Source organism: Parasteatoda tepidariorum, chromosome 6 (genome assembly GCF_982258835.1).
Source record: "Parasteatoda tepidariorum strain Cologne lab strain chromosome 6, Ptep-v5.0, whole genome shotgun sequence".
Taxonomy (NCBI): Eukaryota; Metazoa; Arthropoda; class Arachnida; order Araneae; family Theridiidae; genus Parasteatoda; species Parasteatoda tepidariorum.
The window spans coordinates 83,932,537-83,951,727 of NC_141760.1; the positions used below are offsets into that span (position 1 = coordinate 83,932,537).

Sequence of the window (19,191 nt, forward strand, 5' to 3'; positions counted from 1 at the left end):
AACAACATTGCTCTTTTCTGCTATGCATTTTGTCTTCATGTTCACTTTCGAAATTTGATAGTGTTGTAAATTTTAGAAAAATACTAAGTTTAGAAATTGTGAATATTTTATTTGCTTAGTCTCATATCAGTCTATCGATTTCTGGTGAATAACATGATGCAAGAATTAGAAATATAGATGTGACATTTAAAAACTTTCTAAAATAGTTACATTTAAAATAACTAGATGTTGCATACATGGCACTCTAAATTTCTTCTATGTAATATTTTCGGTTCTGTGCGTTGAAATTATGAAGAGACGTAGAGAGGTCCCGCAATCTGGTTCTCCAAATCATCAACCCGCCACATTTCAATCTTATCTTCAACATTTAAACGTATGTTGTTTTCCTTGTACGGAAGAGTACAATCCCAAAATGAAGCGATTCGACAGCTTTTGCACAGTTCGTTTGATTCTTATGTGCATAAGAACTTTAGGATTAGTCAGCTTATATTATTGTTTTTCAATTGGTATCACTTTTTATCAGAAATGGTTTATAAAAGTGAGTATAATCGCTATTAAACTTACTCACATTTCAACAAAGTTAATTCATATTTATAAAATTAGTTGTCTCTGATTTTATGTCGGATTTCATCCCATATAAATTCAGTTCTAAATTTTTTTCATTATACTTATTTTTAATCTTAGTTTAATTATTTATTCAATTACTTCCATAAAAAGTTAAATGCATGGTTAGTTTCTGCCTTTTCACTTAACCACCTTTAACAAAGGTTTATTGTAACAGGTCTATATGTGTATATTTGAATTTTAAGAGGATACCAAACTTAGCTCTATTTTTTTAGAGAAAAGCTTTTTTTGTACTCATGACTATTAATATTTGCTTTAAATTTGTTAACTTCAATGGTTTGGTTTGTAAATTATTTGATTTTGGGAAAAGAGAATGTTTAATGTACCTACCTCACCAAATTAATTCATGGTCTTCATTGCATTCTTGTTTTTCTATCACATTTTAATCTTTTTTATTTATCTATTATTGTTTATTACTATTTATTGATGTTATTGCCCATCTGTTTTTTATTTGTCCTTGTAGATACTTGTTTACTTCTATAGTGTGCTATGTTTTGATACATACACTCAGTGAGATTGCACAAATATGATTTTTTTAGAAGATAATGTAAACAAGCTGTAATTTTTATTCTTCTTCAATTCTAATTTATAGTGTTCCAATTATATGTATACAATAAAAAACTATATACTATATGTGTGTGTGTATGTGCATGCACACAACAAAATATAACACACACATAGTAAACAAATTTACCTCTTTTTAATAAGCTATCTATAATGATCAATTTATAAATGTGTGTACACATTAAAAAATATATAAATGTGTATGTAACAATGAAAACAAATAAACATATATAAACTTTTTATTTATTTTTGGCTAGTTATCTGTAGTGACTTGCATTTAGATGAAATTGTATATATCAGAAAAGTACACGAGAAATATATTTCTAGAATGAATGATTACATAATAAACAGGCTACAATTTTTACATATTTTTTGTCTGGTCACATATAATTTGTTTGTCATGAGAGATCCCCCTGTTACAAGATCTGAGGCCGTCTGCTGCTATGGAAACAAGAATAGCGCATTTGAGGGAGGGTAGCTTCTCTGAACTCTAGGACTAACACAATTGACTGAAGAAAAAGATTCCCTATCGGAAGAAGAGCAAAAACCTGTCTTAAACAATGTCCTAAACAGCCCTGCACCACTACTTGAAATACTTATACCTTCTTATCATAGTTACCGCCACAGGTCCAGACGAATGACTAGGGGAGTACTTTCTTTAAACAAACTATATAGTAATCTGTATACATGTTCACAACAAAGATGCAGGAAAAGTATGCATTCCTTTTACAATAATGCAAGGTAAACAAACTACAATTTTTTGCACTTTATCCAAAATGTTGAACAAATAAGTATTGTGCTGAACAAGGTTTTGTAATTAAATAAGAACTCGAGTAAAGATCTCAGCATCATATGTAGGTTGTTTTGAATACACCTTAGTATAGGAATGTGTTTCTGCCTTCAGCAATAAATTTTCAGAATACTCACTTTAAGCTCTAGGTTTAATGCAACTTCCAAACTTAGAATTTTCTAAACACTTTCAAAATTTACTCCAAAACTAATGTTATTCCTATTACTAAACTATGTATAACTTAATGCTAAAACAGTGTTAGATGTTGCAATAGGTTAGTATCATGTCATGTATGCACACATTAAAAATGCATATTATACTGCATTGAAATGCAGATATGCATATTATACATGAATGTACGAATACTGTTCATGAAAAATTTGTCATTCACAGGAAAAATTTATGGTATACCTTAATATATATTTTTTAAAAAAGCAGTTAAAATTATATTTGCCATTCTGGCATCAAAAAGTGAATGGACAGAAGTGAGTTTTATAAAAATATTTAGTAAATCTTCGCATTAGTAACTAAGTAACATTTTAAAAATACAAAAAAAAGAAAGTATAAGGGGAGAGGAAGGTAAGTCAATAACTAGTTTTATACTGTCAAAAAAATACTAAATTTAATGATATCTATGATGCTACGTAATCAATATTGAGTTTTAAAAATCTTTAAAAAAAAAAATTGAGCAAATTTTGTCAAAATTAGGAAGAACAAAGGTTGACGTTAAAATTAGTTACAAGAGTTAAAAAATTGCTGGCAGAAAAATTTTTACTTGAGATTTTGTGCTTGCAGAAATTTTTTTCATTTTATCTAAGTCTGTATATTGGTTGTTTCCCTCTTTAATTACTTTGTATCTTTTGTATACTATGCATTTTTGTTTTGTTATGTTTGTCAGTTATCAGTGTTGTCAAATCTGAAAAGTCCTAAGATTTATTAACTTTTTCTTTTTTAAGGACTTCCATTTTCCTCTTACTGTTGTGATTTGCCATTTGGTTGTGAAGTTTATTCTTTCTGGCATGTTAAGATGTTTATATCACATTATTACAGGCAGACAAAGAGTGGTTTTAGACTGGCCAACATATATTAAGCAACTAGCGCCAACTGGTAAAGTTTTTTATACATTCAATTACTTCATTCTAGAGTTATGAATAATTAAAAATGCATATTAAATTACAAATGCATTACATATTATGCAAATTAAAAATAATATTAAATTAAAAATGCCTATCAATTTTATACTTAATGCCAATTTAAATTTGAATGTATTCGAAAGTGTCTCTGAAATATTCTATTATTTTGTGTTATCAAATGAAATTATGCATGAATATATATTTAAGAATTGTTTCTTGTTTACAGGTAATGTATAGTTCATTTATTCACTGAAAACTTGATTTTGACAATGACTTAGTTATTTTTTCCAGCTCAAAGCATTTAAAAAAAAAAATTTGTTAAAAATCTGACATTATTTATTAATTTCATTAAAATAAATATATCAGCCATTTGATTCACAAAGAACCTTAACTTATTGATATTTATTTTTAATAAGTTAATAAACATTAATCATTCATTTATCAATAATAGTCTTTTAAAATATCAGTTACTGAAACCATACAGAAATGCCCATTCTACATATTATAATGATGAGCAGCAGATTGTTTCAGATTGCTTCATTAATTTGATCTGCAGATTATATAATGCTTTAAATTCAATGGGAAGGTTAATTTTTAAAAGACATGATTTTTAAAATTTATTTGCTGAATCAAAACTTAATAATGATTAATTTATTTTATAGGTGTAGCTAGTGCTCTAGATATTGGCCTTTCTAACTGGAGCTTTGAATTTATAACTGTGTCTTTGTAAGTATTGTTGTAAATATAATAGAATATTGTACATATTATAGAATGTTTAAATCGAGTTTTTAATATATAAAATATATTATATATAAATAGAATTTTTAATACATAAAATGCACTATATATAAAATAATTTTTTTAAACTAATAATATTGGGTTTAGATTTTTATTGATTTTTTTCCTTCTATTTCTTTTTATATACAAAAAATAAAACTTTTTAATATTAGTTTTATATTATTGAAAACAGGGTTGGGTTTTTGCCGTCAAAAACTGGTTTTTGACATGACAGTGGTAAAAACTGTCAAAAACCTACTGTTTTCTTAAATTTATGGCATATAGCAGACAATATATTATTTTCACATAATTGCCCTTATAAATGAATGTTGTAAATGATTGCTATTGATTTTGCAACTATATACATGTATTCTTATAGAAGGATATACATTCATACTGTAATATTGTAATATGCTTATTGAAAATAGTGATACTTACTTTTATCATTATAGCTTGTTTTGCAAATGATTCAAAATTTTGCACTTCTTAATTGTTAGAAATAAGCAAACAAACAAAAAAGCTTGGAACTATTAATAAATTCAAGAACTAAAAGGAATAATTTAAAATTTGGCATTTCTTAAATTTTAGAAATAAGCTAAAATAAACTTTCAAAACTTGTAAGTACTAACAAACTCTAAGTCAAGAATTACTGCTATTTCGTCAAGTTAGAAGCTTTTATTCAGTTGAAAAAGCATATTAAGCAAAACTTAATTAAAAACTAAATTACATGTTCAGTAGTCGGGGTCACGGTGCCGAAGCATACGATAGCAAGTGACTAATTTTGCGCATTTTTCATTGCCCAGTCGCTTTCTGAGTTTAGTATGGATGAGTCCAAAATTCGAGAAGATTCTGTCAATGGAAGCTTGTCATTGAGGATAATGATAAAAAAAGGTTATTGCAATGTTGCAAGGAAACTCTAAAAGGATTTCCCAGGCTTTTCCATGTCTCATTTCTGTGTAAAATATTGAAAACAAAAATGATAAGAAAAGTTTATTTTATGAGGCTTTCTTTTTATGTGTACATGTGTTTCTCAAAGCAAGATTTTATGAATGAAAGTAATCAATCTTGACATTCTTCAGTAATGTAATATGCCAAACAAAGTGATGCTTGGGAATGTTGAAAATTTTGTTTAGTATCCTAATATTTTACTTCAAATAGTATGTTTTGATATAAACATGTTGAGAAAATGCAAGAATCTGTTCTTAAATATCTTTTAACAGCTTTTTTTTCTAATTTTATTGCCCAAAAATTTATTAATTTTAAATTATAAGCAGTTAAACTCAAATAAAAATACAGTTTCACCAAAACTATGGGTTTTTGACATGACGGTAAAAACCATGGTAATAACCGGTAAAAACCGTCATGTGTCAAAAACTTGCCAACCCTGATTGAAAAATTATTTTTGTTTCTCATTTTTTAGCAATTATATTTATAATAGCAATTTTAAAAGATATTTTAATTAATTTAAAGTAAAATCTATCTTATTTCAAAGATTATTTGTTGCTATGTTTAAGACAACCTTTTATTTTTTTATTTCAAAATGGATGGTTTCGTGTATTTTCAATTTATATATTGGTTCCTGAATTCTGACTTAAAATGAAATTTTTATTTATGAATTGAATAGAAAAATTCCTGATGTGTATAAAATCTATTGAAGTAAAAATATTTCATAATTGTGTTATTTTTATTATAAGTTATTTTTCACACTGACTACTAGAAATGTTAAACTCCTTTAAACCCTGTTTTTTCTTCTTAAATAGTATTATTACATAGTAATTTTTTTCAGGTATACCATGACAAAATCTACATGTATTATATTTATATTAGGCTTTTCAATTTTATTTGGACTAGAAAAAAAGGTAAAATAAAGTACTTTTTTTTTCCAATTTTTATGAAAAATTTATTAGGTATAATTAATTTGAAGTGTATTTACTTCTGAACTTCCTTTAACAATATTGCAGTGTACCCTTTTTTAGAAAATGAACTAAAAGTGTACTAGATTATGATCCGACATACTTTGTTTGTAATATCTTTGGTTTAATTTAGAGAAAGACAAATCTCTGGTTGCAATGCAATGTAACTGGTTTTAATTATTGGTTTTAATAATATATGAGTCACTCAGAAGCCAATACGGTCCAAAACACAAAAATTGAGAAAATTAATGTTTTTTGATACATTAGTTTTTAAAATTCTTGGTTTATTTATTTAATTAGAAAAGTGTATAAAGTCTTTTTTAGAGGTGTAAACTCTGCAAAAAAACAAGATATGTACAGGATGTGTAAATAAAAACGTAAGTATTTATTGAAATAATGACAGCATCTTAAAAATTTTAGGACTTATACCTTTTGGCAGCTGAAAAAGATAAGAAATTTATGTAAAAAATATTGATAAAAGGTGGACTTATTCACAATGGCTTCTGAAATTATTATACAATATATTCAGAAGCTATTAAAAAAAGGGCTGCCTAACCAAGAAAAAAGTAACCAATGAGTAAATCCTTTAATAACTAAGAAGATTATTATTTATTTCATCAAAATTTCCAAAAATCAGAAAATATCAAAAAATGGACTTAACCGCATTGGCTTCTGAGCGGCTCATATACGATCTTTATGAGTGCAAACTTTAAATTGTTTTTCTCTTGAGGAAATTTTGATACTCTGAAATTTTTTTGTGGTGTTCACTGTCTTCAGCTATACATCAATAGACTGAATATATTTTTGTGTATTTCAAAATCATTCGAAAGAATATAAGGAAAACTGTTATCACAGAAATCAATGAAAAGTATAATTTATTATTTTTTTATGCATTTTAAAATAGCTGATATCTGTAAAAATTTAAAAAAATTATAATATCATGGATTAGCTCTAAAAAATTACCATTTCATTTTTATACCTTAGTTATTCTAAACTTCATTTTGTTCCAAAATATTTACGCAAAAAATTTTTTGCATTAAATGCTTTTTTAATTTTTGCTCAATCAATTGTTGCATATTGCCTTATTATATATGCATATATAAATTTTGTTTCATTTTAATAATGCTTGAGATGAACTTTTTCATGTTGATTGGTGCTCTTACTATTGTTCAAGCTATGAGCTAATGATTATATTTTTATTGTAACCTTTTTTTATTAAACTAATTAATTTCTTAAAACAGTTAATATAAGTATTTTAATTGTGTGTGATGTACATTTGACTTCTGTGAACATTTATCCAAACATTATTTTTTTTCCCCATGCAGAGGTATTCCCTAATTATAGTCATTGCTCTAATAGCAGCTGGTCTATTTATGTTTACATATCAATCAACTCAATTTAATTTGGATGGTTTTCTGTTGGTACTTACTGCTTCTTTTCTTGCTGGATTGAGGTGGACTTTAGCTCAAATGGTTGTGCAAAAGAAAGAGCTAGGTAATGAGTTCTCATATACTGTTTTTATTTTATTATAACTTATTATTTATTTTTTATTTTAATTCAATTTAGCTTTATTTTTTTAATTTGATCTTTATATAATGTTCTAAATTCGTTTATCTTTTTAATTAACAATAATTACAGTCATTGGCCTACTGTTTTAATCTTATCTGTTTTCTGAAGAGCACAATCTGCAAACTTATATCTTTCAATATTTCATAATAAGTTAGATAATTTTGGTGTTGTCTTACAGTGGACATTCAACTTCTGAAAATTAGTATGAATCTTCTTTTTTTTCATCTATTAGAAAATTTTAATAATTCTTTTATTGTCAGAATGTTATTATTCAAGCATTAAAATAAAATAAGTATTTTATGATATAATTTTGTACTACAATTTCTTTTCGGAAACTAGAATTTAGGTTAACTAAAGTTTTTAAGTTTAGATGCTTTTCTGTTAAATATATTTTGTTGCCATTTGAAAAAACAGTAAAAAATGCGATACAATTGTTTTGTTATTATTATATGCTTAGTAAATTTTTAAATTCCACTACTTTCGCTCACATTTTTGTTATTATTATTTGATACTCTCCTTGTATTGATGTTACTTTTCTGTCTGTGTAAAATTTAAGAATACTTCACAATAGTTAGATTTCTTTTGTGTTTCATGAAATAGTAATTTTTTTACAGCTTCTGATAAGTTTGTTAAAAACTTAACACTTTTAAAATATTTGATTGAATTCGTTATTATTGAATATAATTATGTTTAGACAAAGTATCGTATATTATAAGATCAAAAAAATATCATTAAGCTAATATTCACACATTAGTTTAGTGCTTAAAACTATCTGAAAGATTTGGTAACAAAAATACGTTATTGTATTAATATCAATAATTAACGTTGCACTCTTGTCTGCACATAATGACATTAATAAAACTTACATGTATATGAATCTTCTAATATTTTACTTGACTTGTAAGACCAACTCTTTCTTTTTTAAATTCCTTAACAATATTTTTGTTTCAAAATGTGCTGGAAGATTTTTTTTTTTAATTCAAGATATTATTAAGTGCAAAACATATAAAATTTATTACCAATAAATCTGCAGCCTTATGCTTTGATTCTTGGAAAACCAGAGGGCTTTGTTCAACAACCTCTGTAAATGAAAATAAATCATCTTTTTCCATTGAAAATTAAACTATTTTGCTTCAAGTATTTTACATTTACTTTCTTATTGTATGTTTGAAACTATATAAAAATTTTGTTTCTAATGAGAATGTTGCTTTCAGGGTTAAGTAATCCAGTTGATATGATTTATCATGTACAACCCTGGATGGTTATTGGCCTTTTGCCCTTAGCTATAGTATTTGAAGGTAATTAAGTTTTTTTGAAATATTTAGTATGTGTCATAAGCTATTTGAATTATCCAGCCCTTTAAAAACTGTCATTGTTATTTTGCAATGTTCTTGACTGGTTGTGAAACTCACCAATATTTTCTAATCGGGCAACTTGAGCCCCAGTGATTTCAGGGATAGAATATATGCCTCCCAATGAGATGACCAGGTTCAAATCCTTGTTGTGGCTGGAGATACTTGCTCGTATTAACCACAGTGCTGATGTAAAATATCCTCAGTGGTAAATGGCTCATGGGTTGGAATCCTTTTGCCTTTGGACTAAACATAGGAAGTTTCGTGATTTTCCTCTCCTTGTTACACAAATATGGGTTAGATCCTTCAAAAAAGTTCTCCAAGGAGGCTAGTTTGCCTCATTGCTTGATTCGGGAATTCCCTTGTCTCCTGAATTGAGATCAAAATTACAAGGCCATCGAGTTGAGCATTAATAGTCATAAACTCAGAATTGGGTTGGTTGTTCAACGCCAATTACAAAATGCAAATTAGAATCAGCCAACTTAATGATAAATTAAAATTTCTTTGATAAATATTATTTAATAACATTTTGATGTATTTTTTTATTTATTTCTAATGGCAAGATTAAAAAACACCTACAGCAACAAATACGAAGAACTATATCGAGAAAAAACATAGAGAGGAAAAAGAAGTAAAGAACAAGAGAAATGGCACTCAGGAATGAAGAGTTAATTAAAATGCCTAAAACTGTAGATAAAAACTTAAGATCTTAACCTCAAAAATGTGTTTCCAGGGTGCAAATGCAAAGATATGTATGTTAAAAGATGTTGAGATGCATATTAAAGTTAAATTATTTTGTACTAATAATCGGAACTTGCCAATTGCATACAAGCTTTTAATAGAAAAATAAAAGAAGAAATGTCTAGTTTATTACATTTATTTATTTGATTAGATAATATGCACATTATTTTAATTAAAAAATTTCAATCTAATTTTACTCCTAAACATTGCTTAATTGTTTTGAATAAAGCTATTTGGTTTGCTTACTAGGTATTCCTATTGCAACTACTGAAAAAGTATTTCGCTATAAAGAAGTAAGCATGGTTATGACAACAGTAGGTTATATACTTCTTGGGTCATTTCTTGCGTTTCTTATGGAGCTTAGTGAATATTTACTGCTTTTGTTTACTTCAAGTCTTACTCTGTCCATAGCTGGTGTTTTTAAGGTAAAGTGCTTATTAATTATAATAATAAATGAATTATTAAATATATGTCATTAAATGTGAAATGTAGAATTTTATGTTAGTTTTATTTTTTATACATTTCGTTATAGCTTGAAATAAGGCATATTTTTAAAATTATTCTTTTTACCTAATATAAACGTATTACATATGGGTAACATGATCTAGATTTTAAAATATCGAGATTTTGAATCTTAAATTTTGAATTTCTTTCAGCGTTATTTTTCACTTTCTTTAATGAAAATTTTATTCTAATGTTTCTTAAGTTGGTCTTACTCTTAAACAAAAATATAATTTTTGAGGATGCTCTATTATGTGGTATTTTTCAACATTTTATTAAAAATGATGTTGAATAGGAAGAAATACCTAATTATATTTAATGAATGAAATTGTTTTCTGCTTTCTATATGTTCTTTATTTAGTTTGGTGTTTGCTCACTTTTATATAAAAATTGCAATCTAAAAAACTACATAATTTACACAATTCAATTATCAAGTGTGTAAAAGAATTTCACTCAAAATTTGTACTATTTAGAAAAAATTTCAAACTATGTCTAGAAAGTAAACAAAACTCATTAATTATTTGCTACATGTGACTTATAGATTTATTTTTAACAAACTAATTTTAAGCTACTATTTGTGCGTAGTTTATTCACCACTGTACAATAAAAAATATGAAAACGACATAAGGTAATAGTTTTTCAGTCAGTGTTGTTAGATTATTTAAATAAATTGTTAATATTTTTTAATTACTGTTAGTTTATATCTTATATTTACTGAAAAATTTACTATAGTTTGCAGGGTGTGCAGCTTTAGGTGCTTATTTTTGATTTACGTTTTTTAAAAACTCTTAAAGGTGCCTTTTTTTATTCGGAGTTTGTAAAAAGTGCTTAATTTTCTATCTTTTAAAAATAAATTCTTTCTTCGCCGTGTCTATTGTCATTCTGAATTACAAAAAATACATGATTTTCATAATATTCTCTGCAATATTTATCGGAAACTAGATATTTTATCATGATTAAGTATAGTTTTTAAAAAAAATTTTGAGTTTTATTGATTTTATGTTTATAAATTAAAAACTTTAAACAATAGAAAGAAAAAAAATTTTAATACTGCACAAATCCTGATTAGGAATTTTTTTTTTTTTTTTTGAATTGGAAATAAAAATATTTTTCGAGTGCTTAAAATTATTATTCGAGTGCTTATTCAGTGTTGAAAAATTTGGGTACGCACCCTGGTTTTTTATCTTATAAAGAAATTAACAAACTTGTTCATGTATGCAATTGTCTTTCGAAGTGGTATTTTTACTTGAAACATTTATTTAAATAAGTGTAATTTAACATTTCTGGTAAACATATAACAAACCGTATAAATTTTCATAATTCCTAGGTTGCAGCAAAAATGATAAAGTAGAATGTAACTGAAATCCAAATTATTTAAAAAAAAGAGATAATAATAAAATCATTTCACTTAAAGATTACAATCAACTCTTAGCGGCTTTAAATGTGGATGTTATTTTCTTCTTTGAATTTAATTGCTTTCACCATTTTTTTAAAAATTTCTATTAATATAAAATGAATAAATCATTTCAAAAAAATTAAGTAATTTTTTCACCCCTTGAAATATTGTCCCTAATCTTATTTTACTGAATTAGGCCAATTTGATATCAATAAAGAAATTATATACATTTTGAATTGGCTTTTATTCATTTAAAAATTATATAATTGTACTTAGTCTTTTTTTTTAAACTTTATTTAGGAAGTTTGCACGCTTTATTTAGCTGTGAAGTATACAGGAGATCATATGTCAACTCTTAATTTTATTGGGTTGTTAGTGTGCCTTATTGGAATTACCCTTCACGTTGTTCTTAAAGCTCTTCATTCAGATGGTAAGTTTGTGCCAAATTCCAAGTGCTCTTAATTTCTTTTGTATTCTTCTCTTTGTCACATTCTTTTTGAGAAGAATTCTTCTTTCTCTGTATGAATAGACCATCCCATCATACCCATTATTTGAGAAGAAAAATGTAAGCAACATTATAAATGTGGTCTTTATTTAGTTTAATGACTTATATTTTGATGTATGTATTTAAAATTTGTTTGCATGTCAAAAAAAAAAAGTAATGTTAGATAAAAAAAAAAATTATTTCAAAGTTTTAATTTTTATTTTAATAAAAATATAAGTGTTTCCTGGATTTATATTTTATTTTGTTTCATAATCTTAATATCTCTAGCACTTTATCATGAAGAATGACTTAAGTATTTTTTGGTAACATAGATAACATATAAGTATGTTTTTAAAATTGTAATTATCGTTATTCTACTTATTTTAAAAAAATGCTTAATCTTATGGCAATGTGACTATCATTAAAGTTTACATTTTTTATTATATTAATAATTTGAAAATAACTTGGTAGTTTCACTTTACTTTAGTTTTATCACACTTACACTGTTTTTTTTTAATTTTATTTTTTTTTATAAAAAATTTGAAGTTGAAGCAGACAATTTAAAAAATAGCTCCTAGTTAAAAGTCTTTGAAACTCTGTTTAAATTTTAGATTAAATCAACTTATTTAGTTCATTTATTTATTAATGCTTTTTATTATCTAAGCTTTTCTTCTCGAAGAGAAATACTGAAATCCAAAATTAACTTTTCATTTTTTAATGACACAGTATTTTATTTCTATTGTCCTATATCAGAACATCTACTTGTTCAGATATACTTTTTAGTGCAATTAAAGCTATAAGTAAAACAGAAAACATAGATAAAATCATACTCTTGATTGGGTGCCATAAGTAATCATAATTAGTGCCAGAGTACAGAATGAACTGATGATAAAAATGTATTGTATCATTCTGATTATTATTGGCTGTGGCACTGCAATTGTTGTATGCCTCTTAAACACTTTTATTGTTGCATATAACTTGTCTTTCTGTTTTACTTTTTCCCTCATAACTGTAGCCAATCTTATTTTATAGTTTATAAGCAGTACTTCCTGTTGTATTTTACTATGGCAACCCTGGGAAATATTAAATTTATTTTGATCACTAATAAAATGGGAATAAAAATGCTTGCATTGTCTAATGCATTCTGTGCAAGTCTCTTTAAATTTCTTCTCTCTGAATTTCACTAACCTTTTCTTAGGTAAAGAAAATTCTCCTATGGGGAACCTCATTGTCTCCTGTTATCTTAAATTATCTTCAATATTTCTTTCCTTCTGGACTTTAAGGTATTCTTCTCTATCTTTTCTTTTTTTCTTATGCCAGGGTTGCCAGCTTTTTTTCTTGTTACTCTCTATGTATATGAAGGGATTGAGATAGGCAAATTTTCATACTATGAAGAAAAAAATGTTTACAAAATAGTGTATGATTTGTTTGTTTTTTAAATTTACATCATCGCTTATTTTAATATTTCATATTGTATTTAAAAATAAATCAATAAATGTAAACATTATTATTAATCACTAATAATTACTTCAGGAATCAAGGATTATTAAAATGAAAAAAAAAAGCAGGGTGTGCTGGAAAAAAAGTTGGCATTTCTGTATTAAGCATCACTATCACTGTTTTTTAAAGTTTATTGAATTTAACCAGTGTTTTCATCATAGAAAAAAAAAATGGGTGAGCATTTCTCACACTTTCTCAAAAACAGAGTGAGATTTCAAAAGTTAAGTGAGATTTCAAAAAATTAAAAAAAAAAAAACACGAATAGACTTCATTTTTTTAATTATAATACATTTTTAACATTTTCTATTTTTTAAAACACTGAATATTTTTGCTGCATTTTTCTTTTACAAGGTATTTATCCATCTTACATTAGTGCATAAAAAATTTGAACTTCTTACATGAAGAACCTTACCTATGGTAAATTGTGGTTGCAGGGAAATGCGTTCCGGAAGGGGTTCCATGGTTCGAAGGGGTAGTGTTCTATTGTTCGAAAAGGTTTTGAACAAATACGGAAGCTAGATAATGGGGCAAATGTTGCAAATAATGAAAGATCCAGGAAGAAAAGTGAAACCGATTTTATTCTAAATAGTGTAATGCGAAACTTTTTCCAATAAGTGAGAAATTAGCGAATTTTTAAATTGATTTATAGAATTCGCAAATTTCTCACGGTAATTATTTTTTAATGCAAGAAAAGAAAAAAATATGCAAGATTCTCGCATTCTCGCTCTGTAGTGAAAATACTGTTAACATTTGTATAGATTGTATATTATTAAGGTTTATTCAATTGTAAAAGTGTTTTTTGTTTTAACCATCTAGTAATAGTATTTAATATCTATCAATATTATGATTCATTTTGTGCCATGGTAGCCCAACGGTTAGAAAGTCGAATTGGACTGAAATCTAATCCTCGACTCTGCTAAGCCCTTGCCAAGTAAATGCAATCTGCATGCTCGTTAAATCTGTGGAATCAATCAGTCGCTGAGCAGTACTATGGGTATAGGAATTTAGAGAAAATTTCATTCCCTTTCAGATCTGTTTGTTTAAATTGAGAAAGTGGCCTGATGAATGAATGGTGTGGCTATCTATTTGTGGGGTTCTGAGATAAGATGTGCTTGCACCCTTGCAGTGCTCTCTTGTGAAACAAAAGGCGCACCTCCCTGACTTAATTTGAAAAATTCCAATGACTGGCTAGATTGACTTGTCCAAGTGTCATTAGAAACTTGATACACTTATTCTTCATTGTGCATGAGTTTTGAAAATATTGGAATATTTGAAATCATTTTAAAAATCTAAAAGCAAATAATTTTTTACCTCATATAAACTGCTATAGTATCTATCTATAAAACTGTTTCCTTTTAAAAACTTTAATTTGTGCAGTTACTGATAATATTCTAAACAAATGTCAGCAATAGATAAATTATATTACTGAGTGAAAGGTTTTTTTTTTTTTAAAGCAATTTAGTGCTTTGATACATGTCCAGAAAAGTAATGAATGAGTAATTTTTTTCTATTATTTTAACAAAAAAATAAATTAAAATAATTACATACTCTAAAATTATTTATAAATCCTTAAAATAATTTTAAAGTATTTGAATATTTTCTAACGTTCTTATGAAATGTATCTCTAACAAAACCCCATTTTCTTACTCGTGAAACACAGGATTGTCCAAAAAATGTAATGTATGCAATGCCGATAGTTTATCCCAGAAATATATCCCTTAAAGTAATCTGATGTCTTAAAATTTGATGAAAAAGTTACTATAGATTTGATTTTATTTAAATAGAAAAGTATATTGCACCAGTGAATATTTAATCGATATAAGCTAAATATCAATAGAATATCTAATTAGCTGCTGTTAGGACTATTATTCTCACCATTTAAGAAGTGACCTCCCTGCATGTACGAGTTTAAAATATACATGAACAATAAAGTATTAAGCTAACTTAACTAGGATGTTTTTAAATTTATGAAGTTTGATTTTATTTTACATTTTATAACTGGCATTGAACGGTCGACCCAATTTTGAGTTTACAACTATCAATTTTCAACTTCATAGCCTTTTAATTTTGAACCCAACCCAGAAGACAGGGAACTCTGGACTCAAGTATTAGGACAAGTCAGCCTTTGTTGAGGACTTTATAATGGAACTAACCTACATTACCGGCCTACCGACCTGTGTAGGAATTAGGAAACTGCCCTTGCATCAGAAAGGTTATAGGTTCAAATCCCGGGCAAGGCACGGATGTTCTTTCCTTCTCTGTACAATACTGTGTCCTTACTGTGGAAGCAACGTTGGGCCACCTAATATGGTGCCCCTGAAAAAGAGGCCAACAAAATTGCCCTGTAAATGCCTGAATTGACGAAAAAAATGTAACACGGGTGGGCATTGGAAAGAAAGAAAAAACACACACATTAGCATTTCATAGAGAGGAAAACAACAAAAACCTCCTATTCTGACCCCAGATTCGTCTAAGATTTTTGCACCACTGAGGATATTTTCTGTAAGTACTGTGGTGCATGTAAGCCGAGAGTGGGATTTGTATGAAACAGACACCCCTGGGATTTGAACCTGGGTAACCTCAATAGGTGGCAAATGCTCTATCCCCTAAGCCACCACAACTTCTTCAAAGTTTTATTGTATTAAATTTTGAAAATTTTACTTTTCACTACATTTCTTCTAGCATTAGTTTTCTTTATTGTAATCTTTTATTACATATATACTTAGTCTTTCATATCTATTGTTATACTGTAAATGAGTTGTGATTATCAATTTCAAATTTTACACTTTATTTAAATTTTTTCAAGTATTTATATCATAAATTTTTATTGTTTGTACTAACTTTCTTTTATGTATAAATCTAGATCTAATAAAAGACAGAGTAATTCAGGGAGAGCAACATGAGCTTCAAGGTCTTCAGCAGTTACTAGCAAATAATGGAACAATTTACGATGATGATGAGGAGGATATACTATTTGAGACAAATTCTGTTTCACATCGATGATTATTTGAAATGCTCAGTGGGGGAAAAAAACTTGCCTCATATTTTTACTAAGCAATTATGCTCAATTACTATTCCTTTATCAGAAACCTGATGTTAAGAATCTCTTCAAAATGTTTCTTAGGAAATAAATTTTATCAGTACAATTTCTTATTATCTTTGATACAATAATTGTTTTTAGTATTTATACTTTACATCAGCTTAACTTGGTAGTGTTGCAGAAGCTATACTGTAATGCTGCTCTAAATAACTATTTATCTTTATGTTTAGATTTTCTTTCTTTAGATTTCAGAGGCATTTTAAGAAAAAATTTCAAATCATGAGCTTCGTATATTAATTAGCTATATAACAAGGCTGATTTTTCAACAATATTTTGTTTAAATTGAGTCTTATTCATCACAACCATTGATGAGTTTCAAAAGTTGTTTAAGTTTCAACAACCCTGAAGGTAGATCGGAGAGAAAGAAATGAAATTTGAACTGACAATATTCTGGTGATGAAATTTGTTTAAGGTTAAAACATTATCATAATTAATTTTGTTTTTCTTTTTAAAACAAAAAGATTTTTGCGCTATCCAATAACATATTGAAGAAAAATTTTGTCTAATTATTGAAATTTCTACTATAGGTAAAAAATAATTTCATTATTTATATTTGATCAAAATTAAGAAATTAACATTTATTATGCTGTTTAAATATCAAAATATGGTAGCTATGTTTATATCTGTACTTCTTATACACTATTGTGGATCATTTTAAGTTAGGGGCATTGTAAAGGGATGTGGGTGCGTAAGTCAAACTCCTTGCTTAGTTGCCCTTAAAAAGAGGCAAATAAAATTACATTGGGGTGATAAAAACCTATTTAATTGAAAGATATTTCTTGATAAAAATCCTAATCTAAATTTTAAATTTAATTTTCCTATAAATTCATTCCAAAATAATGATGTGGTAAATAATTATTTGCAGTTAATAATTATTTGCAGTAATAATTATAATTGTGGTAAATAATTATTTGCAGATCTCTCTCTTCAATATTTTAATTCAAAGAAACTTCCTTTTTGCATTTGTTTTAAGATCATATTGTACTCATCACAAAATATTTTCCCTCAGCCAAATATTTATCTGTTAAAAAGCTTAATGTCATATAAAAAAATAACAATGGATTAAAACATTTAGTGAATAAATCATGTCATTAAAATTACGAGTATCCTGTTTAGCTTACCATTTTAGATAACTTTTTATTTTGAAAATTTTTTGCCCTGTTGAGGTAAACATGCCTCCTCTTCATAATTATTAGAAATTAAAATGAATTTAAAAAATCTTGACTTATATTGATAATTTTAAATTTATGCATAATTTTAAGTCTGAAATTTTTATTAATATATTTTACATCTTTGCTGTTTGAAGAAATTAAGTCAAAATCAAATTTTACTTTAATTGTTGATTAGATGAGATTTTTAGGGCTTTTGTCCCCTTACCTTTTTTCCTGCATACTACTGTTTTAACAAATGAAAACAAGGTATTTCAACAGGCGATGCCTATGAACAACCCATTTACACTCTGCTAAGTTAATCTAATGTAAAGTATATTTTTATTTTTCCATTTCTGGAGTAAGCCAAATTTTTTAAAATGCAATTTTAAATTAAATGTAGTGGCAAAAATGTTCTTTTTTTCTTACTGTTCCATACTATAATGTAAAAGTGGATTTATTAAAAATGAATTTTTTCTAGTTTTTATAATTTTTAAACCTTTTAGCGAATAACATGCTATTTCTAAACCTATTGTGAGTTTCTAACAGTTACTCAACACTGTCAGGTTAAGCTTTGCTTGTGTCCAGTGCTCTCTTTAATAGAAATGTGAAAACCAACCACAGTTTTGTGAAATTAAAAACCGTTTCTGATCTAATTTTGTAAAATTTAATAAAACAAATTGGGAATTATTAATAAACTTTAATGATGTTTGTCTTTTTTAATTCTTGAAAAATGGGTAATCTTTCATTATGGAAAATATTTTATTATGAAAAATGGGTGATAAATTATTAATAATTTTGTTAGTAACTAATCTATTTTTCCTGTATAATTCCTGATAGCTCTTTTCAGCAAAATGATGAATTTAGTTTATACTTTTAGTTTTTCTTCTTGTTAATACTCCTCTGAAAACTGTGGATTTTTATTTTTCTTGCCAAAGGAGCTTCGAAAAGCCCCTTTAATTAAATAATTTTTACAAAATATCATAATTATATAGATATATTTTATTTAAAAGCATATATTGTTAGCTTTTTTGTGACAGTGAATGTTATTATTTCTTTAAAAAAATGAATAATGTAGCAAAAATTACTCAATCTTTCTTTTTTTTTTACTTCCCATTATATGTTTTAGTTGTTATATGACTTTGAAATATTTATACTTTATTCAAATATTAAATTTTTATTAATCATTATTTGATTGCAAAATATTCCTTTGAATTTGTTCCAACAATTTAATTTTCCCTACAAATCTATAACTCTTTTCATGTTATTTTTGCATTTAATACACTTTTAGTTTACCAATTTAATGTTTTACAATTGAAGCTCCTTTTAAGAATCAGAGCAAATGGAGCTTGCTCTGATTTGTTCCAATTCTCGAATTTAATTCATTCTTATGCGACTGACTTATCAAACAAACATGTTCACAGTTTTGGCATGATGCCATCTATCTTAATTTGCTAGTTTTGTTTTCAATGTTTGAAATTATACCATCTGAAAAATATATTACAGTATAGATTAAAAACTATAAATTAACTAATAATAGGTTTATAACTTTCATAAACTAAGGGAACATTCCCTCAATGTCTGGTATCACTAGTCTGC

The 19,191-nt window shown here is 26.6% G+C and overlaps 1 protein-coding gene across 1 annotated transcript; it reads left to right on the plus strand.

The window, feature by feature from the left end:
* The first annotated feature begins 9 nt into the window (after positions 1 to 9).
* LOC107436866 (solute carrier family 35 member H1) lies at positions 10 to 16,922 on the plus strand. Its single transcript, XM_087166119.1, has 9 exons — positions 10 to 538; positions 2,935 to 3,085; positions 3,774 to 3,837; positions 5,675 to 5,747; positions 7,127 to 7,295; positions 8,585 to 8,668; positions 9,713 to 9,888; positions 11,661 to 11,790; positions 16,208 to 16,922. The coding sequence occupies exons 1-9, from the start codon at positions 290 to 292 to the stop codon at positions 16,345 to 16,347; spliced, it is 1,236 nt and encodes a 411-aa protein (XP_087022245.1). The 5' UTR covers positions 10 to 289; the 3' UTR covers positions 16,348 to 16,922.
* The last annotated feature ends 2,269 nt before the right edge of the window (positions 16,923 to 19,191 follow it).

What these genes read in the sequence shown, in the direction of transcription:
- LOC107436866 (XM_087166119.1), top strand. Translation starts at nt 290, where the DNA reads ATGAAGAGACGTAGAGAGGTCCCGCAATCTGGTTCTCCAAATCATCAA. An exon ending in TATTTGGACTAGAAAAAAAG is followed by an intron (nt 5,748 to 7,126) that starts GTAAAATAAAGT and finishes TTCCCCATGCAG; the next exon opens with AGGTATTCCCTAATTATAGT. An exon ending in CCATAGCTGGTGTTTTTAAG is followed by an intron (nt 9,889 to 11,660) that starts GTAAAGTGCTTA and finishes AACTTTATTTAG; the next exon opens with GAAGTTTGCACGCTTTATTT.